Raw genomic sequence first — 26,290 nt, forward strand, 5'->3', positions numbered from 1 at the left:
AGACCATATCTCCAAATACAGTGTCACAGGGGGGTAGAGTTCAACATAGGGATTTGGTGGCAATTGAGGGGTGGGACACAATTCAGTCTGTAGCAGTCCTACAGCAAGAAAGTGATTTGAAGTCAAGCCATGTCCCTCTGTGCCTGCTTTCCTAAATACCACTATGTTTTACTTGCCCAGAGAGCTGAGCTTGGGCAGAGACGGCTGGGTACAGTCTCTGGACTTCTGTCTTTTGGTCTCTCAGCTGTTCAATACGCCCGCCTCCCCTTCCCTCCCACCCCACCTTACCCCTCCCTTGCCCAGCTTCTCTGCTCCAAACCACTGCCTCCTGTCCTAGGTACAAGGGTGGAAGGGAGGATCTTCCTTGAACCAAACTTTCTGAACCCTGAATGGTGCCAGGGCTCAGTCAGTGGCAGGCTAGGGAATGGTGCACCAAGAACCGGCCTATGTCCCGGACTGAAGCCCAGGACACTAGAGGAAAAGCAAAAGAAGCACAAGCTGAGCCTGCAGTCCTCTTTGGGCCCAGTCCAGTGCTGGGCCCTCCAATAGATGGTTGCTGGTTGAATGAAACCATGCGGGCCCAATTCCCTGGCTCCTGAGATAAGGGAATAGTTGCTGGTCACTCCCATCGGGCAGGATGGGAACCTAATCCACACTGGCCAACCACCTCCCAGAGCAGCCATGGCCGTGCTTGTCACTTACTCATTATTAAAGACTTTGCAGTAAAAACAAGCCTTCTGGCCTCATGCACAAGCTTCCACCAAGCCAGACAACGAACTAGTCATCCACCTGGAATGCCTCCTCTCTATAAATTACAGTATCTGCGTGTTTTCTTTAAAAACTATTCTCTTCCCCACTTTCTTATGCTTTACCGTTCCCCCTTGCATTAAAAGGTGGGCTTACAAAGGTTTTCGTAACTTAAAAAAAAAAAACAAACAAACTCAGAAGGACAGTAGGGGGATCCCTGGGTGGCGTAGCGGTTTGGCGCCTGCCTTTGGCCCAGGGCGCGATCCTGGAGACCCGGGATCGAATCCCACATCAGGCTCCCGGTGCTTGGAGCCTGCTTCTCCCTCTGCCTGTGTCTCTGCCTCTCTCTCTCTCTCTCTGTGACTATCATAAATAATAAAGAAAAAAAAAAAGAAAAAAAAAAAAAAGGACAGTAGGCCCGAGGATAGCATTCAGAAAATGAAAATGTGTCATTTTATCTTTCCAAACTGTCAAAGGCGGCAAGGAGTACCAGGGCCCCCCCCCTTCCCACGTTTACAGAGGCTGAGAGCAACCTTTTCCCGGCGCTGATACTGAGGTGGCGCTGCTGTTGAGAGAAGCACGTCACTCCCGTTCCCCATCCCTGTGCTCCCACCCCTAGGCTTGCTACCCAGCCTCCTTCCAGAGGAAGGGACACTGATGCACAGAGCTTCTGGAGCTCTGTCCAGCATCACCGTGATCACGTGGTTGCTAGTTGACTGTTGGCACCTCTCTACTGTGAGCCAGAAGCCTCACCCCAACTAGTTCCAATCGGGAAAAAAAAAAAAAAATTTTTTTTCTTTTTTTTTTTTTTTTCCAAGTAAAATTCAACCTTGAGCATCTTGGAAAAGGCAAGAGCCCACATTTTCTATGATTCATCGCTCTTCCCAGTGGCAGGGCTCCCCGGGATGCATGTTGTCCTCCAAGCTGCACCGAGGCGTTTCTGTCTTGCTCTCATCAGCCTCGTTCACCATCTCCGTGGTTGGCTTTTGCAGGTGTGAAAGCTGTGGAGCCGTTTTCCACGCCGAATGCAAAGAGAAGTCCGTCCCCTGCCCGAGATGTGTCCGCCGAGAGCTGCAGAAGAAGCAGAAATCTTTCTGGCGGAGGCTGAACGTGGACGAGAGCCTGGAGGAGGCTTGCAACATGTTCGAGCTGTCCTACCAGAACACCTGACTCAGCAGGAGCCCGAGGCCAGGGCCTGACCTCTCGCTGATCCAGCAGCCCGGTGGCTTCCTTGCTAGACAGTTAGATCCCTCTGGAAGAAGAGTATGTCTCCTGTTCAGCTAGATAGAGATATATATTTACACACATTCCCACATACCTGTTCGTCCCGTATGTATGTTCTGTGTAAATCGCTGTCCGTGGAGCCTCTGTGGCTCAAAAAAAAAAAAAAAAACCAACTACCATTAGCTGAATCACACTTAACCCTGAATTTCAGCAGCTTGCTCCCAAGCAAAATGTGGTTTACACACAAGGCTTTATAGGTCAGACTTTTTTTTTTTTTTTTTTTTTGCTCTCAGGGGCTGTTTTGTTACACAGGACACAGGAGGAAGCTTACCTACGGGACCACAGAACTTCGGGTTATTTTTGTGTTATTTATTTTTAGCCGTCGCAGAGAACTAAGTCACTGAGGCAAGCACTCATCATCGTTTGTTTCATGTGAAAATCTTCGGAACACAGGAGTGATGCCTGGATGGCCCAAGGGGCCCCGCGTCCCTGACAGCAGCACCTCGGTTTCTACCACACAGGTGGGGATCCCCTCAACCGAGCGGCTCAGAAGTGAGGCGACTGAGCTCCCTCTGCAGAGCATGCACCCCTGATTTATGAGGAGAGCTCCTTCTGGCTCTGAGGTGATCTCAGGTTTTTTCCTGAGGGGAAAAAAAAGGGACCTCTGCGACCAATACCTGCATGTTGTCGGTCTGTTTGCTGGTACGAGTCCCAGCGCTACCCAATGACACGGCGCCCCTCCATATTTGGTTGAAAACATAGCTTTCGAAGAGTTTTCCTGGGGTCTCATGGGTAATAGTTATGACTTTGTAATAGTGCTGGCCTGAGGAAATTTCCTGCGATTGTGGTTAAATACATCGGTTTGTAGACCTATGGGTATAGTGCGTACCTTCTATGAGATGGTCTTCGGTGTCTTTTCACAGAATCTTGTGTAGGCATTTCCTACTTATTTATTTTAAATACTTTATTTCTCATTGTTCTTCACTGCACTTTCATTTGGACCCTTAATTTGTCAACTTTGCCACTTCTACGCTTTTTAAATTGTTTACAAAATCAAAGTAACATGGCACGTCAGAACACGTTAGACTATTAATACCAAACTTATAAGTAATGAGTTCGGTGTAATAATATTGTTTAAATAAATACACACACACACATAATTGCCACCTTAAAGTGAAACAGGAAGTGCTAAAATCGTATCATAGGAATAAGAAATATAATGAACTGCTTCGCCGCTTGGCCAAGTAGGGGGCCCCCACTGCAGTGCCCTCGTAGGAGCCAGCGTAGCAGTGGTTGTGACCAAAGTGTCAGGGGGACGGCGCTGGAAATCGTGGCTTGGGTCCTCCCACCATAACTCCACAGCACAAGGATACACTGATACTGAAACAATTCTTAGCAGACTGTATGAGACGACTCTGTTTCCACTGAGCTGATGCCAACACCTTCCTGGTTTGGTAGTTTCGCTGCTGTTAGGATCTGGAGAGTCAGTGGCTCACACTGTACATGATACATTTAACCCCACGGCCATGTTCCCTGACACCTCTTCCCCCCAGATCCTAACTCTTGATACCTCTGTCCATTTAGAGGCGAGACATTTCAGACAGACTTTCGTGCAGCCTGCCGGAAGTCTGCACAACCTGTTGCCAGTTCCGTGGGCCCCAGACCACTCGCTTCAACTTCACAGCGCGACATTGTGCGTGCATTTCTTTTCTGATTCTACAGCAGCCATAACCAAGGGCGTATAAACTTCCCCAGAGGCCAAAACCCCATTCACAAGGACACCTTACGGTGCCTTTTATTCTTGGAAAACCAGGTTGACTCCTCCCCCGCCCCCTCCAGTTACAGAGAATGCTGCACACGAAAGATAAAGGGTGGAAAAAATCTCAAACAAGCACTTGGCAAACAGGCAAACAAATTTGATCCTCTCCTCCTTTTTCCTCCCCTTCGTGAAATACAGTATTTATATTTTCCAGCCTCAGAGAAGATAGCAGAACATGATCTTTCACAAGAGAATTATAGACCTGCTTATTATAAAACAGATGTGCTCCGATGGCAAAGTGCCTTTCTCCTCCGCCCCCGGCTCCCTGTCACCGTAGCTTACTTCTGCCTTCGCCGAAATTAATGTATCCAAGGTCCCGACTGTCAGCGAGGGTCCCCAGCGCAGCGCGTTTGCAGTCGTGAAGCGCAGGCCCCCCTCCTCCCGGCCAGCACGTTTGCTCTCCCTCTGGACAGATTTCCTGTCCCACCCTGCAGGCACCTAGCGGCAGGCCTGCCAAGGAGGTGAGATTCCAGATCCCTGTTCTAAAGGCCTTTGTTTTCACGGGGGCACCCGCCTAGAGGGCCCTGCTAAACACTGGCCTCCCCTGGCAGCTCCTCCTTGGGAGGAGTTAGAACCTTCTACCCACATCACTTTCTGCTTATTTTCAAAAGGGCACCAAAAAAAAAAAAAAGAGAGAGAGAGAGGGAGGTACGCTTGCCCTTGGCTACCCAGAAGCAGGACTGCATCCCAGCCGCTTCTGTTTTCTCTTCTTCTTGTCCGCCCCTGACAGCCTGGCCGGTGCCGCCTGCCGGCCTACACGGCTCTCAGCCACCACCACCAAAATCTGATAGGACAGAGTGGAGCCAGCTCAGGAATTGGGTCTGTCATGAAAAATTCCAAATTGCTGTTTTCCAGCCCAGAACGCCTTGGAGCACATGAACGCCCTTACTGTTTTCAACCCAAACAAATGACTCGGTGCACTGTTAGGTAATTGTTCTACTGCTTAGAAACTATCGAAACAAAAGCAAATCCGTGGATTACCACCTCCTTAAGACCAAACTAATACCTGCTTTCCTTCACGTTCCCTTTCTCATCCCATATTAAATATCTCGCACATAAAACACACAAGAAAATGGCCAATTAATCTCCTAGAGCCGGCGGCCGACTGGAGGAACCTCTGTTCGCTTGAAAGGCCCATTCCCTGGTGGATCACTTGAGGAAATCCCTCCTAACGGTGCCAGAAACTCATGTGTGAGACAGTCCAACCCTGGTAAAATCCTGGCATCTAACCCTGCCGTGGAGAAGCCAGTTCCCGAAATAGACCGCAGTTGCACCACTGCAGGAAGGCCACAAAGTACTTTAAAAGCAGTCAACTGGAATCGAGTCATGTTCTTTCCAGGGCTGATTTTCCCCAAAGTTGAAAGCCTCTTTATATGAAAACCATGCAAACTCTCGTCATCCCCCTTGCCTCACTGCCTTTCAGGGTACCGTATTAAGAGTTCTTTTCCATCTGTAAAAGGTCATATTGTTAGGAGCTATAATACTTGATTCGCTGACAGGGCAGTCGCCTTCGGATCCGACTAGACCAGGCCTCCCCCAAACAGGGAACATCATCAGCGTTGGGGATTTGTGGTTTCCAACTAACTCAGTGGTATTTCGGACTCCTGCAGAGGGGAATGGCTGTGACTCCTTTCCGGCTGCGGCTCGAACCGTGGTGTTCAGGTCATGCCGCAGCCATAGGCAGCCTCTGGCACCGAGAGGGAGTCCATTCCGACGAGGTCTGCGTGCGTACACACTGAACACTGACACCGGACAGCCCCTTCTTGTGCCTCCTTGAAAAGGTTCGGCTTCCAGACCTGTGGGTGGTTCTCTACCTGTTGGCCAAACAGGGCCGTGTGTGAGTTACTGCATCAGGTAGGCCTGGATGCCACACGAAAGCTTCCTGCAGGGAGAGCCATTATCTGAGGAAGCCAGGGTACATTCTGTTCCTAATTTCGGGTGAAGCCAATGCTGCTGTTCGCAAATTTGAGCAGAATCATTCATCACCACCGCTCTGCCGCACTTCGCCGCAGTATCTGGATAAGGAAGTAAACCTTCAGCTCTTGATTCTAATACTGCCGAGAGTCGGCACAGGGGTTATTTTATTTATTTATTTACTTATTTATTTTTACTTCTCCCAGTAAAGAGTGATGCATACAGTTTCCCCCCTTATTTCTTGAATTTTCTGTCTCAGCTCTTTTCTGATTCTAAGATAATGTTAGAAAGTAGAGAATTGGGGGTGAAACAGAGAGACACGAACACACTGTCCTTTGCGTGAACTGAGTCACCAGAGGTACTGTTTTCCTTCCCTTGGTACTTGTTAACAAGTAGGCATTAGTGCACCGTGGACATTGGACATCCTTCTAGCCCCGTGTCTGATAGAACTCACTGGCCTAGGTTGGGCCCAGTGACGGGTGACTGAGCCCCGCTCGGTTAACTTACACAGACAAGTGTTGATTCCTGTCATGGGGTGCTGTTAAGTCCTGGCACCCAGCAATTCCGAATGGTAGACAATTCCAATGTCATTGTTTTCAGACCCCCTGACTTGAAGGGTTTTCTTTAGTGTGTCTTTTTTGTTTTTTAAAGACTTTATTTATTTATTCATGAAAGACACAGAGAGAGAGGCAGAGACACAGGCAGAGGGAGAAGCAGGCTCCCTGTGGAGAGCGTGATGTGGGACTCGATCCTGGGACCCTGGGGATCACAACCTGAACCAAAGGCAGATGCTCAGCCATTGAGCCACCCAGGTGTCCCTTCTTCAGTGTGTCTTAGTGGGTGCACGCCACAGTAAAGTTTAAGTCACTGTTAAACTCTAGGTAAAAAGTCAAAAGTGTGGCATCCCCTCCTCAGCACAACTGTAGTTGTCAGGGGTTTTAGTTAAACCGGGTTCCCCCGTGATGGTATTAGGGAGCACTCTCCTCATCAGCTGGCCTCCGAAGTGAGGCGAGGCACTGTTAAACCCCAGGAAAGGGGCAACTGCTTTTTGGCTTTGGTTCCTCCCTGTGGAAAGAGAAGCCACCGGTGTGGAAGCCACAGCCATTGCCCAGGGGAGAAGATTCAGGCGCCTACAGCGCCTCTTAGCGCAGTGAAGACTCCTTCCCTCCGCCCCCCTCCGCCATAGTGCTCTAGACCAGTCTCTCCCCTTCCTTGCCCTGGTCCCTAGAGCTAGGCCCCCCCGCCAGCCGCAGCCCCCCACCTTGCAGCCCCAGGAGCCTGCGCTGCTCCTCCCACTTGTCCGCCCCACAGGAGTGCCTTACAGTACCGTGTCGTGCTTCTAGCAGCCTCCACTGACCCACTTGAAGGCCACACGGCTTCCTCCTGCCAGCCACCGTTACCCGGGTGCGCTGGAACCTGCACATTCCTCCAGCATGGCAGACCCTTCCCCTTTGCTTAACCTGGTGCCTTAAGCTCAGGAGGGAAGGATTCCTTCCGGGAACACATTGTGAGAGCAGAATGCTACAAACATGGGCTTCTAGCTCTGTGGACACTCATACCAGGAAATACAAAAGACATAGCACGTAATGTTTTACTTTGTTTTATGCTGGGGCTGTTTCTCTTTTCTTTTTTAAGTCACTCTTTTTTTATTTATTTGCTTGCTTGCTTTCATTAACCAAACTCAGGAGAATGTCATGCGGTCACCAAGGCATGAGTGGAGGCATTAAACCAGTCAGCCAGATTTGAATCTGTAAAGTCACTGAACTCAGCCTTTTTCAGGTTAAAAAATGACACAAACACAGAATTTTCTTTTCTTTTACTGTATAAAGGTTTCCTGCTTTACTTTACCACCTGTTTTCCAAGTAGGAAGTGGGAAGCCTCTTGGATACATTGTGATAAAAATGTTTCTGGGTGGTGTGGGCGGTCCACCGAGCTATTAATATTTGGCTTTTGCTGCTGGAGGTCTAGGTTCTGATTTCAGTCACCTACCACAATCTTATTTTAAATAGCCAGAAGCCTACCATACAAGATTTGGGGGGGGGGGGCCGGAAAAGGAGGGAAAATGTTTAGTCTGCAAATGAAGAGCATTAAATGTGGTGCAGAAGAGTTCTACACCACTCATTCTTCTGCTCCTGGGTTAGATCCGTGTTGTTTTCCCTTATTTCTGCTAGTGCAGTACAAGGTTTGGGCTATTATATCACTATGTGCTGAGCTATTTGAAATACCTAATGCACTAACATACATACACACACATACACACATATGTGTTGTTTGTTTTCTGGATTTTTTGCCTTTTGTTTTAGCATAACTTATCCATACTTTTGTCTATATCATTTTTAAATATCAGTAACTGTTAAAATATAAGATGAAGTTGTGTTGTTGACAAGAACCCTAGTTTTTATGGTCATCTGTCATATAATTTAAGCTTACCAGTTCCTAATGTATAAAATTATCTCTCTCTCAATAAACAATGCAGAAAATACTTTGTTCTCATAACAATTTCATTAAAATACTGTCTTCACAGGGTTGGTGAAACCCCAAGATGAGCTCTGGATGCTAATTCAAAGTCAAGATTTGAGCTTTATTGAAAGTAAGCTACAAGGACTTTAAAAAATCTCTCTTAATATTAATCCAGATTTTAGCTTTTTTCTAATTTATCAACTTGCAATACTTTCATCAGCCCTTCCTATGCTTGTGAAGAATATAGTATAAAGTTGTTTTTTGTTTTTTTAATGCAGAGGTACTACTATGGGTCTTGGTTGTGAAACTGGCACAATTTCTTTCAGGTCTGAGACAAACCTGCCAAAGCTCATGCATGGAATGTCTTACCTTACATAGCTTTGCCCCAAGCCTCCCCGCCCTGGTTTCATCTCGTCACCAAATCGGATAGACAAGTGGCAGGCAGTAAGCCAGCAGGCAAGGATGCTAGTCTCCTGAAGACCATATTTGGGGAGCAAAGAGTGACAAGCAGAGTAGGTGTTTACATGAGAGAGAGCAGTCCTCTGGCTGTTGAGACGTGATTGGGAGTATCTGCTCTACCTAGCCTGGGCTGGCCCTTGCTTTGCCACCACAAAGCCCACCGGGGAAGGGGGGGGTGTACGACTGTCCACTAGGAAACTTTCAAAACACCATTTAAACTCACTTTCTCAAAGACAGCCATTGGAGACTAGTAAAGGTGCTTCCGGTTAAACATTTACCAAAGGCGAACCCTGAGCTTCACACCCAAGACATACCTCAAAGTGCTCATGCCCAGCCTCTCCACCTCCTCCCTCAGAAAACCAACTGGGGCTCACACCCGTTCTGTCCAGGCAACAACTGGACTTCATCCTCACAAGAAACCTGCTGCAATCCATGATAAAGAGAAACGAGTTAATGTTTCACAAAACCAAACGAGACACTCGGTATAGTCAGAGCCGGAATTCACCTGATTCACAGGACTGGTTAGCTTTCCCCTAGCTGTGGTAAACTCTGGACTAGTTGGTAACTCCAGGAAGTTTGGCATTATCAGAGAGAGAAGATATGCAAAGATGTTTTCAGAAGGATGGAAAGAGACTATTTTGTTCCCCTCCCCCCACCCCAGGAGATGGTGATTTGAATCTCCCTTCATTGTTTCCCCTGCCCTGTCTTTTGATGATGGCTCAAGATGATGGCTTTAATCAGTGGTTCCCACATCAGAAACATAAAAACAAAAGCAAAATGTCAGGACCCCATCACAGACAACTGAATCCGAATCTCTCCGGATGGGGCCTGAGTGTTTGTATTTCTTAAAAGCTCCCAGGGTGATTCTCATGTGTTCTGAAAGTTAAGAACCACTAGATGAAATGAAGCAAGTTGCCCTGAAATAAACATTTGCTTGGCATACTGGTGGTCTGCAGAGGGAAGGACGTCAAAGGGCTGTGGAGGGACTGCATGGCCTTAGCTGCCCTCGAGCTAACAGCGGCCGCCGCCCTTCTTCCCAGCAGACACAGGACAGAACAGTACTTTGGGATTTGCCGCTCAGGGGTTACAATCGTTTCCATAAAACCTCACCTTTATACCCCCTTTTATTTTCTTCCAGGGTGCGGTCAGCTTCTATTTCTCCAGTATATACTATTGCCAGACAGCCTGGTGAATGCAGTGGCCAGGTCATGGCCACAGGTGACTAAGCTGGCTACAAAGGGAGCCTTGTATTCTCCCTTTCAATTTTTCGTTCCTCCTGGTGATGCTCCACTTCTCCTCATGCGCATGCATGTGAGAGTCTGCTCTCAGTTCAGACCCATCCAGCTAACATGACCCTCACCACTCTTGAGAGTGGTGCTTAAAATGGAAACGCACCAGGTGCTTCTTGCCCAGAAAGACCTGGGAAATGCATGAAACCTTGAGCTGTGCCCAAATTTGCCTTGGTTCAGAAGAATCAGACTTGAAAATGAACGAGAGTCATTCCAAACACAGGCACCTTCTGAATGGATGGATGACTTTCAGCCTTAAATGCCAGTTACAGGTGAATGGAAGCAGCCAGTTTTCCCCCTCCCCTCTCTTTCTGAGGTCAATGACTTTGATGACAAGTATTCCTTATTCATGAGCTTTCCCTAAAAGTTGAATCTTAAAAATTATCATCGCCTCCGTGCCCACAATGCTCATCACATGGAACACATCCACAGTAGTGATGACATCATTCAAAATCACTATAGGCAGCTAGTAGTGCTGTGGGGCAGGAATGCAACTAGAAATTAACTTGGGTCTATTGGGGCCTTACCTGGGATTTGTTCTAAAGCAGGATCATTAGAAACTACATTCCTGATTGGGGGGAAAATGTTTTGTTTTTTTAAAGATTTTATGTATTTATTCATGAGAGACAGAGAGAGAGAGAGAGAGAGAGAGAGAGGGGCAGAGATACAGACAGAGGGAGAAGCAGGCTCCATGAAGGAAGCCTGACATGGGACTCGATCCCGGGTCTCCAGGATCACAACCTGAGCCCAAGGCAGATGCTCAACCTCTAAACCACCCAGGCGTCCTGGATAAAATGTTTTAAATTTATTTTTATTGGGGCACCTGGGTGGCTCAGTGGGTTAAGCATCTGCCTTCAGCTGAGGTCATGATCCCAGGGTCCTGGGATCCAGCCCCACATCAGGCTCCCTGCTCAGCAGGGAGTCTGCTTCTTCCTCTCCTTCCTCCCCCCCCCCCCCCGACTCATGCTCTCTCACTCATTCACTCTCACTTTATCTCAAATAAATAAATAAAATCTTCAAGAAAAAATTGTATTTTTATTATTCCATTAGATTCTGACTGGGGTAGAGGGATCCCTGGGTGGCTCAGCGGTTTGGTGCCTGCATTCGGCCCAGGGCATGATCCTGGAGTCCCAGGATCAAGTCCCACATCAGGCTCCCTGCATGGAACCTGCTTCTCCCTCTGCTTGTGTCTCTGCCTCTTTCTGTGTGTCTCTTATGAATAAATAATTTTTTTTTTTAAAAAAAAGGTTCTGACTGGGGTAGAGAATCACTCCTCCCCCCCAACCCCCGCCCCCTGGATAACAAAGTCCTCTGGTACATAGGAACCAGGAACCCCCGGTCCAAACACACTCGGCAGACAGATAGAGTTCCTGCTTTCCCCTTGGCATGTATTTTGGGCAGAAAAGTCCAGCAGGAAGAATAAATTTTTCCCATAGCTGAATATACAGGAGTTCTGATTTATGCACAGTGACTTCCATTTACCTGGACAACAGGGACACTCATGACTCCACCTTTATCTCATATTTCTCCATTGAGGGAGACTGGCTTTATGCAAATCAGCTAGAGTTCACACATTCATGCCACATTTCAGATCCTGCCGTCTAGGTCTCGGGGAAATTCCAGCAGCTTTTATCCAGATGCTCCCAGACAGACCGATATGAGAATCACTTGCAGGGACTTTCGTGTGCTCCCAGGATGGGCTGTTGTTCTGAAGCTGAAGAGCTGCTATTAGCACAGTAATTTTTTCAAATGAACATTGAGCTAAATTATCTCAAATGTATGAAGGAACATCTCTCACTGTGTTATGGAAAATTGCCTCCCAAATTACAAGACTATACAAAGCACATATTAATTTGGGGCCCAAGGACATCCAAATTGCCTTAGCTTCTGTGCTGTATTGTGATGACATGCTCTTAATAATGCCAGGTTCCAAGGATACCACGAGGTGCACACTGCTAGGAAAATAAACCAGGAGCTGTCTCCATTATGATCCCTGTGTGCACACCCAAGCCCAGCTAGAGGCATTTTGTGCTGAGATTCAAACCTTTTGCAGAGGAAACCAATTCCAACTGCATAGGCAGGGAAGGGAATTTGAGTTCTAAACTAGGTCAACTTCCCCAGATGGCTTTCTCACTGAAGCCCAGGAGTGAGGCAACTGAGGACACGGCCAGGAGCGGCCCCCAGGAGGACACGGAGGAGATGCCCCATGACAGGTGTCTCAAGGAAGTAATCCTGCACCTGCACGGAACCCCACGCCAAGGTGAAAGGGGGGGAAGCAGGGGCCAGAGCCGCTGGCAACATGTGGCAATGTCTGGTTGGACAGTGAACCCCAGAAACTAGCCCTGCCTGAATCACCCCCACACCTGTACTGCTGGCACCCAAACAGTCAGCTCACACGCGGCCCAACACAGGATGCGGTTAATGAGGATTTTCAAAGAGAAAAATGAACATTTTTTAAGATAAAAATTATTAGATTTTGCCTTGTTTGTTCCACCTCACCTTTTCATTTTTCACTGTTTTGAGGAAATATCACAAAGCAAATCCCAGACATATTGACATTTTATCCCCTGCATGCTTTAGTACACATCTAAAAAGACGTGTGGGTGGCTCAGTCTATTGACCATCCGACTCTTGATTTTGGCTGTGGTCAAGGTCTCAGCCAGGTCACATCAGGCTCCATGCTCAGCAGGGAGTCTGCTTCAGATTCTCTCCCCAGCTCCTCCCCTCCAAACAAATAAATAAATCATAAATAAATAGTGTATTTTTTCTACAGTCACAATGCCATTACACACCTAACAAAATTAGCAATGTTTCCTTCCTATCTGATACTCTGTTTCAAGTCGAATTCATCTTATTATCTCAAAAACATCTTTTGTTGTTTTGTTTGTTCAAACAGTAAAGCTTTTACAAAATAAAAATAAGATTATGAGGTGCTCCCCCCCTCAAGGTTTGATATAGGCTCTGGTGCCTCCTCAGCTTTCCTTCCACCTTCTTTTTCTTCTTCTTTTTTTTTTTTTTTTTTAAGATTTGATTCTTTTTTTTAAGTGATCGCTACACCCAACGTGGGGCTTGAACTCACAACCCCCAAGATCAAGAGTCACACACTCTTCCAATTGAGCCAGCCAGGTGCCTTCCACCTTCTTTAAAGGCACAGGTGTCCCACTCTTCCTTCAGAGGACAGTGCTCTCCATTCCAGGTGGCCTGTCAAAGTCTGACTGTCGGACCCATAGCCCAAGCTGGGCCAGCAGGAGTTTGAACTTGACGGGAGCCGAGCGTGCACCTGAACAACAGCTGCTCAAGGGGTTTTCCACTCATCCAGCTCCCTGAAACTGCCCTGAACTCTGCTCTTCCAAAGACCTGGGGGTTTCTATTCCCTAAGTTCCATCAACTATGCAACAATGGCTTCTCTCTTTCGGTTAACCAGACCTGGTTTCTCACACAATGCTTCTCCCACACAACATCTCATCACATTTTGTCCCCTTTTTCTGTACATTTGCCATCCCATCCCACCCTAGGCTCCCAGCAAAACACATAAGAGCAAACCTGCCAGGGGCCACCATCCCTGGCCTCCATAGCCCAAAGGCTGTGACAAGGCGACACCCCCAACACGATGCTAGTGGCTCACCAAGGATGCTGAAGAACAGACTAATTGGAATGATGGGCTCAAGAGAAAGGGTTCTGACAGAATTGAAAGAGAGAGAGAGAGGGAGAGAGAACGCTTCACTGGCAGGGATGGCAGAGGGTCCCATCTACTGTTTCCCAGCACATGTTGAGATGCAGGGCATTGGCTCCTGAGCTGACCTGACACTCTGGGCCTCGTGGGAAGGCTCCTCAAGCCTCACCTGACCCCTCAATGCTCTCACCAAGACCAGAACTCAAATGCTCTTCATTCAGTCCTCCCTGGGAGGCACATTTCCCTTTAAAGCAGAAGATATTCATGACATAAAATCAAAAGGCACAAAAAAACCTGTGAGAGAGAAAGGCCGTTGGACAGAGTCCTCCCAAATAACAGACTCAGTCCAGATGTTTTCTTGAAAATGTCACCATTTGCGGTGTGGTTGGTTGAGCACGTGGCTTTTTTTCATCAGGTATGAATGGCTATTTGATAAGATTTTTATTTAAAGCAAGCAGAAGCCTAAGATTATTTATAATCCAAACTTGTCAATGTCAATTTCTCCTTAATAAAACTTCTTATGTCGGACTACTAAAGACAGAGATAACAGGAGGAATAAATTCCCCACCACGATGTTAGCAAGATGCTGGAGCTGGAACAGCCCTTGTGAGGCTGGGGACACAGGGCCAGCAGGAGCTGTTGGAAAAAGTGTCAGAGAAGCACATTCTCAGGCTCTACCCAGACAGGGCTGGGGGGTGGGGGGCCAGAGCCCCAGGATCTGTGTTTTAGCAACCTTCCACCCCAGCGGATTCTGATGCAGGCTGAAGTCTGAGACCCAAGGGGGCACAGAAGAGACCTGCCAATAATCCAGCCCACCCATCTCCCCCTTCAGTCAGCAAACTTTTCTGGAGCCCCCCTGTATGCCAAGCACTAGGTGCTGGGGACGCAAAGCCCACAGTCACAGCCTCCACCCTGCAGAGACCACAGTGACTGGGGAAAGGTGAGTGTGGAAGCAAACAGGGCCTGTGAACCAGCAACATCACTGAAGCAGTTCAATAGATTCCTCTCCTCTCCGCTTTGAGCTGGGTGGCCTTGAGCACAATACTGAACCTCGTTGAGAAGCTCAGAGGCCTCAGTTTCCCCATGGTCTTCTCTATGGGAATAAAAATAATCTTCCTGTTATGGGGCTGTTGTGAGACTCAGGTGAAATGCTGTGGATAAGGCACTTAGCACTGGGCCTGGCACACAGGAGAGATGACTGGACATCAGGTCCTGTCGTTTTCAGGGCACAGAAGGACAGCATGAAAGAGGATGTGGGTCAACCCCACCTGGCCAGGAGGAGCTTCCGGGAGAGGGCACATTTGATGTTGGTCTGGGAAGATGAGTCATTCTGCGCAAAGGAAGGGTGTTGGCTGAAGCCAGGTGGCCAGGAGGCTCCTGCAGGCTCTGGGTGACATTCTGGGGGCCTCTCACACATCCTCCAGCAGGCCCTGAGAGTTCCAGCAGCACCGTTTGGCTACCATTTTGTTGTCTATGGTCCTGCCCAACTCCATTTCCAGACCAGTTTAAAGGTCAGAGTCACCATCTACAGCTCCTGGACGCTGTGAGAGTCTAATGCGCCACACAGCCTATGGTTCAGCCTCCTCCCTTTGTGGCTTCCTCCCCTCCCTGAGAAATGTGGTGGACATGGGGATGTTGCCACAGAGCAGCCTCAACACCTGCCTTTCCACCAGCCCAAGGAGAGGTCCCCCAGCCTCTTCTCACGGGCCTCTCCCACATCTCCATCAATTAGCAGCCCTGCTGGAGGGATGGAGCTGTGGGCGCTGCTCAGTTCCCTTCCCACCAAGTCGCCCGGAGGGGGTTCACCCCCCTCCCCCAGGACTCTGAAGTTGTCTGAGGCAAAGTCTACTTTTTTTCCCCAAAACAATTCTTTTCTCCTTCGTTTGTATTATTAATTTAGAAAGCCCAACATGAGCCCCACCACTGCGCCCCTTCTGCAGATCTATCCCCCCTCTCATCAGGCACCCCGGGCCTCCCATCCTCCTCCTCCTCCTCCTCTCCTTTTATCCTGGTGGCCCTGCTGATTGGAAAAGAGCGCCCCCCCTCTTCCTCCCAGCCCCACAATTGTCACCACCAATTAGTGCATTGTTAGGACACACAATGGCGTTACTGTAGCCAGTGGAACGGGAGGCCTTTGTGCTTCTCCAGCGGGCCGTGGGGGCAGTCAAGTTTCATTTAGAGACTTAAAACACCACGCCAGAAGAAAAATGCTATCAGAAAAGCAAAAAGAATAAAGGGGAGGGGGCAACAAAAAAAGAGAGAGAGAGAGAGAGAGAGAAAGAAAGAAAGAAAGAAAGAAAGAAAGAAAGAAAGAAAGAGAAAAGAAAAGAAAAGAAAAGAAAAGAAAAGAAAAGAAAAGAAAAGAAAAGAAAAGAAAAGAAAAAAAAAAGAAAAAGAAAAAAAGGACAGAGGGAGAAGGTGAACTTGAAGATGAAGGAGAAAGGAACAGAAGACAGAAGGCTGGGCAGCAAGCAAATGTTGAAAAGGGCAGGGGAAGAAATCTGCTATTCAGGAGTTAGCCCGAACTCATGAAAAGACCCAAGTGGTTGCTACACACTGAGGTCCCCCACTTGGAACACAGAACGGGGCTCGGGCTTAACAGTAATTAGTGGCCTGATTGTCCTTGGAAAGCTGTGTGTCTTTAGAGGATTTTTCCAACTTTCCAATATTTTTTTTCAGTCCTCACCAATAAAGGGGGCAGGAGAAAAGTAGGGGTGAGGGGAGGGAAGGGCCTACAAGCCACATGCCCCTCCCCCAGCAACCTGCAGGGGTGAAGGGGGTACAGCTCAGCTCAGACTTTCTCTTTGACAGGTAAATTGGATTTTATTCTCTGCAACTAATTACAGAGAGTATTTTTCGGTAAGAAGGTGACATATGGGGTACGTTTTAGAGTCACTGTTTTATTTGTTTCAAGTGCCTTTGGAGCAGCCCAGCCCTTTTGGCAGCCAGCCGGGAGACGCCCCCAGAGGGCCTGGGCCAAGCCCCCCCCTCCTCACCAGGGGCTTCTATCAGCCAAACTTCTACATCCAGAGCCTTTGCTGCCTGCAAAGTTCACATCCCAGTTTAAACACAGGACCAGCCTGGGAAACCTGCTTTCAGGGCACTTTCAGGGCCTGGGCTGATACCACGAACACTCTTGCTCCTCACAGATACCCAAAACCATCAGAGATGTTCCTGGTGTGTTAGAGCTGAGGCTGAAGGAAAGTTCTTTAGGGCAAAGATGCCCCTACCCCCGAAGTGAGGCTGGTCTCCTGGACGGCCAGGTTCGTCCCCATTCATAGTTTCGTTCACATCCTCTCTCACTCTTGTCTCCCACCTGGCCCACACCACAGTTTCCAGAAAGTGCAAAGACACCAAGCTGGCCCTGCTACTTGTTTTTCGAAGCCCTACACACTCATCTCGTAACTTGTACCCACTTCATTCTGCTGCCCGTGCTTTTTGTTTCCCTTCGAAGGCACTAGCTATGCCTCCCCTTGCCCGGCGTCTGGTCCCACCAGAGTCCTAGTAATGGACTTTACAAACGAGCCAGGGGAAACATCCGCTCCGCGCAAGGTCTCCATAAAATCGCCCCCATCTTAGAAGCAAAGCCCTCGGGTTCACCCAGGACCTACTAAGCAGCGCGCCGCCTCACTCTGGCTTTTCCAGGCTGGAAGGTAAAGCAGAAACAATTGGGGGGCCTCCCCAGGCATCACCTCAGGCTGGGTGGATGGCGGGGGACCACTCGGAATGCAGGGCCCAGAGCTCCAGGCCACGTGTCCCCTGACCAGGCCAGCTCGTGAGCGGGTGGAGGGGCCAAGGTGCTGGCCCCACGCATGAGACAGTGCAACGACGGTCAGGAGAGAGATGGGAAGGGGGACCCTGGCACCCGGCCCGCGCTGCCACTGACCGCACACTGGCTTCCGGCACCCCGGAGATGCCCTCCTGCTGGTTCTTTCTCCCTCCCTCCTGCCGCGCTGCGGGGACTGTTCAGGCTCTGGGCGGATGCCTGGGTTCCTTCACTCCTGCACCCCCCACCCCAATAAAGGGCACATCCTGATTCAGTCGGGAAGTGAAAAGCAAAACTGTAATAGCGGCCCATGCCGTGTCCCAAACACCCAGACCAGAAAACCAAGTCCCGGGGAGGCTTGAAACAGGAGCCCAGAGCCTCTTCAGGCTGTGCTTCTAGGCTAGAGACAGGCTGGTTCAGTTCCCCCAGATCCGGGGGCAAACAGGGTACAGTGTGCACCCTGAACGGGGTCTGGTGGCACAGACTCAGCACCTTCCACCTGCCCTCCACCCTCAGCCTTGCGCTCTGGGAGGGGGAACGGGAGCCCAAGGATGCCAGAGCTGCCAAGGAGGAGGCTCAAGAGAGGTCAGGGGAAGATGGCCCACTCGGACTCCCAGCCTGAAGACCATGAGGCCCAGAGTTCACGTGCACGACCCACACCCCACATGCTGTACAGTCAGTGTCCTGTCACCAAGTTACCGAGTTCACTGCCTGTGGATCTCTCTAGTCCCCTCTCTTCAATGTCCCACCGTCACTTGTCCTGCTGTTATTCCATCTTTCCAGGACACGTCAATCAATGTATACATTATGAACTCCAAGGCAACAGAAATGTGTCAGGATTTCCAATGTCTGAGTGACATTGAATGGAGTGCTGTTATTTAAGAAATACATGTTTAGGGGGCACCTGGGTGGCTGAATGGTTGAGTATCTGCCTTTGGCTCAGAGCATGATCCCGGGGGCCTGGGATCAAGTCTCACACCAGGCTCCTTGCAGGGAGTCTGCTTCTCCCTCTGCCTATGTCTCTGCCTTTCTCTGCCTCTCATGAATGAATGAATAAAAATTTAAAAAAGAAATACATGTTTATTGATAGTAGCATTAAGTTTTCACTCCAGTGACCACGCCTGTGCTATGCATACAGACCCACGGTGACTGGCCTCACTCCAGCCTCACTTGGGGCAATCAGGGCCAAAGTGAGGGTCCCCCCTTCCTGGGACCAGAAAGGCAGCCTCTGGTAAGTGGCATGCCTCAGAGTAACACTATCCAACAGGACGTTCTGCAATGACAGAAGCGTCCTGTGGCTACGCTGTCCAGTACAGAAGGCACCTGCACTTGAAAGGTCATGGGTCGTGCAACATAGAGAATGAATGGTTCGTTTTATTTCATTTTAAGCAGTATAAATGTAAGTAGCCACTTGTGGCTAGAGGCTCCCACACCGGACAGCACAGCCTTCCACGATGTTCCTGATCCCTGCCGTGGCCAAGGAGCAAATCTGCTCCCAAACTGTGTTGCTTCAGAGAGAGACATCTGTGCAAATCACAAGCCTTTGAGCACCTCCTAAGGAGAAAGGTTTCCAATTAAAGGGAAACAGTCTTTTCTGTCTCCCTTGACTGAGACTGCCAACTTCTCTCACGCACATTCTGCTGACAACCACAATTTGGGGCTCCCTAGTGTAGGCACATGTGGTCTTACCTTGAAATGAGAAAAAGAAGCCGTCCACACCTAGGTGTGTGTGTTGGGGGGGATTAGAGACTCCACTCTACCTGGTGCAGTCAAGGCATTCTGTTATGGTTATCCAGGGGCAGTAAGACTAGTCTACACTCCTTTCCTCCAAAATTGTCAAAGGATTCCTACTAGCATTAGTTATGGCTCTTCCCGGAGCCTGTAAGGCCGGGGCCACAGTTCTGGGTGTGAACCAGTGCAAGGGCATCTGGCTGCTGGCTCGTTAAACACTTCGAGTGAATCAGAGAAAGAGAGAGGCTCCTATTTTCAAGGAGCATTGTTTCCTTCAGTGAGGACTTCTGTAACGGATACAGGTAACAGTAGATCACATGGGGACAATTTCAAAGATGAGAGCAGCTGGGTGAGTAGAAATCACAGCAGATCTAGATGGCGGGGAATCAGGACGGTGCAGGCAAATCACAGACAAGTGACAAGCCCTTCAGCTTCTTGGTATTTAAAACAATCCACGCACTTGCAGAAAAGACAAAACCCCTAGAGGATTTGAATCATAATTCCAAATGCCATTTTAAATCATCAAAAGGGTAGATTAATTTTTCATGCCTCCAAGTAAAATGGGGGTCCTTCTCTCACCTTTGCTGCCACCACCCCCACCAGGGTCCCTAGAGGCACTTCCTAGTTAATGGGCCCTGGAGCAGGCAATTCTAGAAAATGAGCTATGCCTAAGACTGGAAGTGAGAATGAGCATGAGGGAAATGATAGCTGGAATTTGGGGGGGCTTCCCCTTAATGTTCTGCTGATTGCACTTTGAAACAGGTACACAGCATTCTTTCCAGAAACAGAAAATTCAATTCGAGAGCTTCTCATCTTTCTTCTCCTGAGAAGTTGTTCATAACCACTGATTCTCAGCTGACTCTAAGGTCTCAGAGGCTCTGAAACGGTGGTCCACTAAAATATACTTTATCAGTCCATACCTGGCTCCAGTGCTGTATTTCAGAAGCACTGTTTGCAAAGTGTACCCCAGGCCTCTGGCCCTAGAGACGTCACTATTTGTCTGGTGTGACAAATTGTGTCACTATTTGACAAGAAACAAAGTTCAGAGAACAAGACAAAAACAAATATAAGCCTGTATTAAGTTGTGAGTTGCAAACTCCCCGTGTGATCAGGGTTCAAAAGACAGAGAGATCCCTACGGGCTACAGTCTTGAGACAGAATCACCCAGGAGATGAGCAGAGCCATTCCCAAGGGATGACAGGTGGAGCATTCATGCCTGACCCTGGAGGCCCCTCCAGCCCCAGGACCTGGTAGCGCCTTAGGGAAGCAGTCTCAGGAGGGGGGACGGAATGGCTTCCCCAGGGCACTGTGGACCTGTGAGGTTCATGGATACAGTCACTCCAACCTGTGTCCCACACCCAGCCCTGGGACACAAGCAAACCTTCCTGCCCCCGTTCCATGCACACACCCTGGGAAGGTCACCCACTATTGGCCATGGTACCTGCTAGTAGCCCGTTCTAGTATTGGGGTACCATGGACATAGATGAGAAAATGGTTAAGACCTCAATGCCTGCCCCAAAGGAACACAGATTAATTCCCAGCTCTACAATTTACCACAAGCTGTGTGATCTCGTGCAAGTGACTTAGCTTTCCTGAGCCCCCCATATCTCTCAAATGTGGATGGCCATGGGTTCCCTGCAAGATTATGGTGAAGATTAAATAACAGGTGTATAGTGTTCAGCAAATTATTTGATACATATTAAACCTATACTAATCTTTCTGGAGAAGAGGCAGGAGTAATGAGTAAAGAACTATTGTCCCTTTTCCAAGCTTTTCTAGTCCAAGGATTATTTGATCACTAACTATTCTCATTTTAACAAAGCCCACTGCAAGATGGTTTCACTACAGTGCTTTTCAAATAACAGAGACTTGAACTATCTATTTTCATAGCAATTTGGTTTAATTTTTTTCCCCACGGCTGATAGAACAGGTTAAACTTAGGAAAAGCTGTACTATGAGGTATCATGAAGGATTTAATTTCTGGATTGGACTGATCGCAGTGAACCCTTAAAAAGAAACTAATGAGACCATGTGCTGGCCAAAAGTAATCCAGTCGTTCAGTAAACATTTACAGAGCACCTTCTACGAGGCAGGCCCTACGCTGCATACCAATGGCTGCCTGTGGGCTCTTATCTTTATAATAGTAAAAATCCTCATCCATAAATATTTCTTAAATAATCAGAGATAAAGACAAGCGCTTGATCTGGAATGACGTAGAAACTTGTTTTTAAACGTGATTAATTTGCCAGGTATATAACAGATAAAGAATGAACATCCAGATTATATAAAGATCGTCTAAAATACCATCAAAAATCATACCAATGGGCAATTTATGGAAAGTGAATTTAAATTGCCAATAAACACATGAAAGACACAATGGAATATGATGTGGTACCTGAATGAGTGAGCAAAGTATTATGTACGATCCAGCAATGCCACATGAGGGTCCCTACCCCAAGGAAATGATAGCGAGGACTCAAGCAAACCTTTGGACACCCATGTTCATAACAGCATTATTCACAACAGTCAAAAGGTGTGAACGAGTGATAGAAGAGGGAAAAACAAAATGTGGTTTATACATACGAAGGACTGTTAGCCCTAGAAAGGAAATTCTACATACGCTATCATGTGGATGATCCTCGAAGACACAAGCGCAGTAAACCAGACATGAGAAGACAAATACCGTGTGATCACACTGGTATGAGGACCTAGAGCAGTCATATCAGGGGGACAAAGCGGACTAGTGATTGCCAGGGCATGGGTGGGGTGAGGGAGAAAGGGGAGCCAGTGTTCTGTGGGCACAGAAGCCAGTGAGGGAAAATGAAAATGTTCTGGAGATGGAGAAGTGGTGACTGAATGGGAATGTACTTAATGCCACTGAATTGGACACCTAAAAATTGTTTAAATGGCCAATTTTATGCTATGGATATTGAACCACAATAAAAAAAAAAGTTATTTCCAAACTTGGATTCAAAAATCACTACCATTCTAGGAGCACCTGGCTGGCTCAGTCAGTGGAAGGTGGGATTCTTGATCTCCAGGTTGTAGGTTTGAGCACCACGTTGGATGAAGAGATTACTCAAAAAAAAATAAGATCTTTAGGGGCGGCTGAGTGGTTTAGTCCATTAGGAGTCTGACTCTTGATTTCGGTTCAGGTCATGATCTCAGGGTTGTGAGGTCAAGCCCCAAGTCGGAGTCCACACCGGTACTGGAGCCTGCTTGAGATTCTCTCTCCCACTCTCTCTGTCCCCCCACTGCTGGTGCTCTCTGACCCTCTATAAAATAAATAAATAAAAATATGTAATATTGGGCAGACCAGGTAGCTCAGTGGTTTAGCGCCGCCTTCAGCCCAGGGCCTGATCCTGGAGACCCGGGATCAAGTCCCACATCGGGCTCCCTGCATGGAGCCTGCTTCTCCCTCTGCCTGTGTCTCTACTTCTCGGTCTGTTTCTCATGAATAAATAAATAAAATATATTTTTTAAAAAGTAGTATTTTTTAGAAATGCAAAAAAACGTTTTAAAAGAACGAGGTACGGGGGACGCCTGGGTGGCTCAGGGCGTGATCCCAGCCCCGGGATCGAGGCCCACATCCGGCTTCCTGCGAGGAGCCCGCTTCTCCCTCTGCCTGTGTCTCCACCTCTCCGTGTGTCTCATGAATAAACAAAATCTTTAGGAAAAAAAGAAAAAAAGAAAAAAGAAAGAACGAGGTAGGCAAAGTAAGTCTAAGATAAGTCATGACGTGAACGAGAGACGGCTACACAGATACTCTTCCATTTCTGTCAAGAAGGCATCCAGGCCGCCCGCGCCGGGCAAGGTCTCCGGGGAGGCCCCCGACGCTGGTCCCAAAACCCGCTTCCGAGGACAACGGGGTGGGGGGAGGCGACGGGAACTCGCGGCTCACCTGTGTCGTGCAGGCACCTTACAAAGGTCCAGGGCTCCCCGGGGTCGCGGGAGGAGGGCTGGGGTCCCCCGGCCGGCGGCTCGCAGAGGGGCCCCGGCCCGCCGCGTCCGACGAGGACCACGGCCACGGGTGGGGGACAGGCCAACACGTGCCCGCGGTAAAAGCAGACCTTTCCGGACGCGAATACTCGGAACCGCGGTCTGTAGAAATAAAAACCTACCCGAGAAGCGGCGGGCTCCGGGCTCCGGGCTCCGGGTCTCGGCGGGGGCGGCGGGCCGCTCGGCCTGGGCGGTGCGGGCGGTGCCTCAGGCGGCCTCGCGGGCGCCCGACTGCACCACAGGCTCTGCGCGCGCGGCGGCACGCGGCCTCCCCTCGCCCACGTGACGCCCTCGCCCACGTGACGCCCTCGCCCACGTGACTCCCCGCCCACGTGACTCCTCGCCTGCAAAGTGGGCGCCGCAGGGACGCCGAGGCGTCGGCAGCGCCCGTAACCGCGCGCTCGTGTCTCCCGAGACGGTGCCGGGCTTTGGCCTCTGGAAAAGCGGAGCCGGAGCCGCCCCGTCCGCTGTGCGGAAGCCGGCACCCAGCCCCCGGGCCGCACCTCGGGAACCGGGGCCTCCGGCCTCAGCGGGGTCGGGGCCCGCAGGCCGCGGCTGAGGCGGGCGGGAGGGCGGCTGGCGCCTGCGGCCCACGCTCAGGCCGCGAGGGCATCCTGCTCGAGGCGTCGGGCTGAAAGGGCTGAGGCCGACCTGCGGCGCCCCGCCGCCTGCCTTTCCCGCCTCCCGCCCGCCAGGAAGCGGCCGCGCCTCCTTCCTCCTCCGGAGGTTTGGGAAGTGTAGTTTCTGGGAGAAACATGTGCTCGCGTCTCCTGACGAGGCCTCGACCAGACGGTTTTTTAAAAGGAACGGAAGGGAAAAGGAAGGGAAGGACAGCTTCCGGGAGGGGGGGACCAGGAAGCAGGGGATTTGGAGGCGTTTGGCCGTTAAACCCAAAAAACTAAAAAAATCCTCAAATATCCCACCTAAAGGACAGACGACAGACCTTTTCCATCCTCTGGGACAGAATCCAAAAACGTTTTCCAGTTGGAGAAATAGCGGAAATGAGAGTAAAAAACTGGGAGGGGGTACAGAGAGGGGGTGGGGTGGAGGGAGTACAGGGGGAGGGAGGGAAGGAGGGGGTGCAGAGAGGGGGAGGGGTGGAGAGGGTACAGGGGGAGGGAGGGGGTGCAGAGAGGGGGAGGGGTACAGGGGGAGGGAGGGGGTGCAGAGAGGGGGAGGGGTACAGGGGGAGGGAAGGGGTGCAGAGAGGAGGGGTAGAGGAGGGGTACAGAGGAAGGGGTGGAAGGGGTAGGTAGAGGGGGGAGGGGTAGAGGGGGTGGGAGGGAGGGAGTGCAGAGAGGGGGAGGGGTGGAGGGGATATGGGGAGGGAGGGGGTACAGATAGGGACAGAGGAGTCGGGGAGGGGGAGAAGAGGGGTGCAGAGAGAGGAGGGGTAGAGGAGAGGTACATAGGGAGGGGTAGAGGGGGTGAGATGGGGTGGGAGGGAGGGAGTGCAGAGGGGGAGGGGTGGTGGGGATATGAGGGAGGGAGGGGGTACAGATAGGGGCAGAGGAGTCGGGGAGGGGGAGAGGAGGGGTGCAGAGAGAGGAGGGGTACATAGGGAGGGTGAGAGGGGGTGGGAGGGAGGGGGTGCAGAGGGGGAGGGATGGTGGGGATATGGGGGAGGGAGGGGGGTAGAGGAGGGGTACAGAGGAGATGAGAGGGGATATGGGGGAGGGAGGGGGGTACAGAGAGGGGGGAGAAGGGATGGGGTACAGATAGGGGCAGAGGAGGGGTCAGGGGGAGGGGTGGAAGGGGTACAGTTGGGGGAGGGAGGAGGTACAGAGGGGGAACAGCGGCAGGGGTGGAGGGGGTTACAGAGCAGGAGCTGTAGGGAGGGGTGTGGGACGCAATAACATAACTTGGATGTAAGTTCAGTTTTTTGGTAACTTTTACACAAAATTAAAAGAAAGAAAAGAAACACTCATCTAATGCTTTTTTTTTTTTTTTTTTTTTTTTGGTTTCCTGCCGCTCTGCAAACACCGACTAATGAATTCATCTGCCCAGGACGGCCCTCCACGGGGAGGTAAACAGTTACAGGCTCTTAGGCCCTATCTGCTAAGTAAACCCCGGCTACAATGGGCTGGAAGTTAAGCAGCTCGCGCCGGAGAGGCTGCATATAGTTAATTAATTGCATCACGTCTGTAGCTGATAAAGCAGGCCTGGAGGGTGGCTATTTTCAAGTCACACAGCTTTAGGTGGAAGTTGAAAATTAAAATAGTTGCTTCTCTGAGAGATTGGAGGTTTCAGGATCAAACCTTATTAACACTAGGGCTTCAAATGAGGGGGCGGGGTTGATGAGAGAAACCCCAGGAGCTGGGGTGGGCAGGAGGAGGCCCCCAGCTGGAGAGTCGGGAGGCCACGCAAGCCATTAACCTGGATTTTTAATTCAAAAGACAATAAAGACACAAAGGCCAATAGGATGTGGTGAAGGCACCCAGGAGAATCCATGTCTCTCCAGCCACAATGTCTTCCCATCAGACCTACCCTCCCTTTGTCTAGTGTGCTATTAATTCTTTTAACTTTTTGTCACATTTGATTTCACCTCCACGTACGACACCCCGCCCCATCCACGTGTCACCCAGCTTCAACAAGCATCAACTCAAGGTGAATCTTGCTTCATCCAAACTTCGCAGCAGCGTCACCTTAGGGGGCATGTTAACACTGAATTTCTGAGTCAGTAGGTCCGGAGTGAGACCTGAGAATCCGCATTTTCCCATTGCTGCTGGTGCTGCTGGGTCAGGAAACCCCATTTTGAGAACCACCAGTCTATACAGAGACTCACTTTTTTATTATTATTATTAAAATTAGGGGCGCCTTGGTGGCTCAATGGTTGAGCATCTACCTTCAGCTCAGGATGTGATCCCCGGGTCCTGGGATCCAGTGCCATATCGGGCTCCCTGCAGGGAGCCTGTTTCTCCTCTGCCTGTGTCTCTGCCTCTCTTTGTGTCTCATGAATAAATAACTAAAATCTTTTTAAAAATAAAGAAATAAAACTAATCTCGCATAGCATGTAATTTTGTCTGAAATACTCAGTGCTCAAAAAATGATGCCATCATCACACCTAAAAAATAAGGATAATTCACAGACACTGCCAAATATCTAGTGAGGGCTCAAACTTCCAAATGTCTCATAAATGTCATTTTTGTAGTCTATTTTAATCAGAATCCAAATAAGGTTCGTATCGTGATTGTGTGATGTATGTCTTT

At 49.6% G+C, this 26,290-nt stretch overlaps 1 protein-coding gene and 1 long non-coding RNA gene across 13 annotated transcripts in view; one reads left to right on the top strand and one right to left on the bottom strand.

Annotated features, from left to right (window-relative positions):
• Positions 1-8,186, top strand: part of PLEKHM3 (pleckstrin homology domain containing M3) — a 178,235-nt gene extending 170,049 nt beyond the window's left edge. For all 4 annotated transcript variants that reach the window (XM_072812672.1, XM_072812670.1, XM_072812673.1 and 1 more), the window contains exon 8: positions 1,740-8,186. In XM_072812672.1, coding sequence (XP_072668773.1) covers positions 1,740-1,917 — 178 coding nt within the window. In that variant the 3' untranslated portion in view covers positions 1,918-8,186. The remainder of the gene's footprint in view (positions 1-1,739) is intronic.
• LOC140625401 (uncharacterized) overlaps positions 1-23,349 on the bottom strand; it is a 141,118-nt gene extending 117,769 nt beyond the window's left edge. For all 9 annotated transcript variants that reach the window (XR_012024737.1, XR_012024736.1, XR_012024730.1 and 6 more), the window contains exon 1: positions 23,204-23,349. This is a non-coding gene — a long non-coding RNA (uncharacterized lncRNA). The remainder of the gene's footprint in view (positions 1-23,203) is intronic.
• Positions 23,350-26,290: the final 2,941 nt, after the last annotated feature.

Source organism: Canis lupus, chromosome 36, assembly GCF_048164855.1.
Source record: "Canis lupus baileyi chromosome 36, mCanLup2.hap1, whole genome shotgun sequence".
Taxonomy (NCBI): domain Eukaryota; kingdom Metazoa; phylum Chordata; class Mammalia; order Carnivora; family Canidae; genus Canis; species Canis lupus.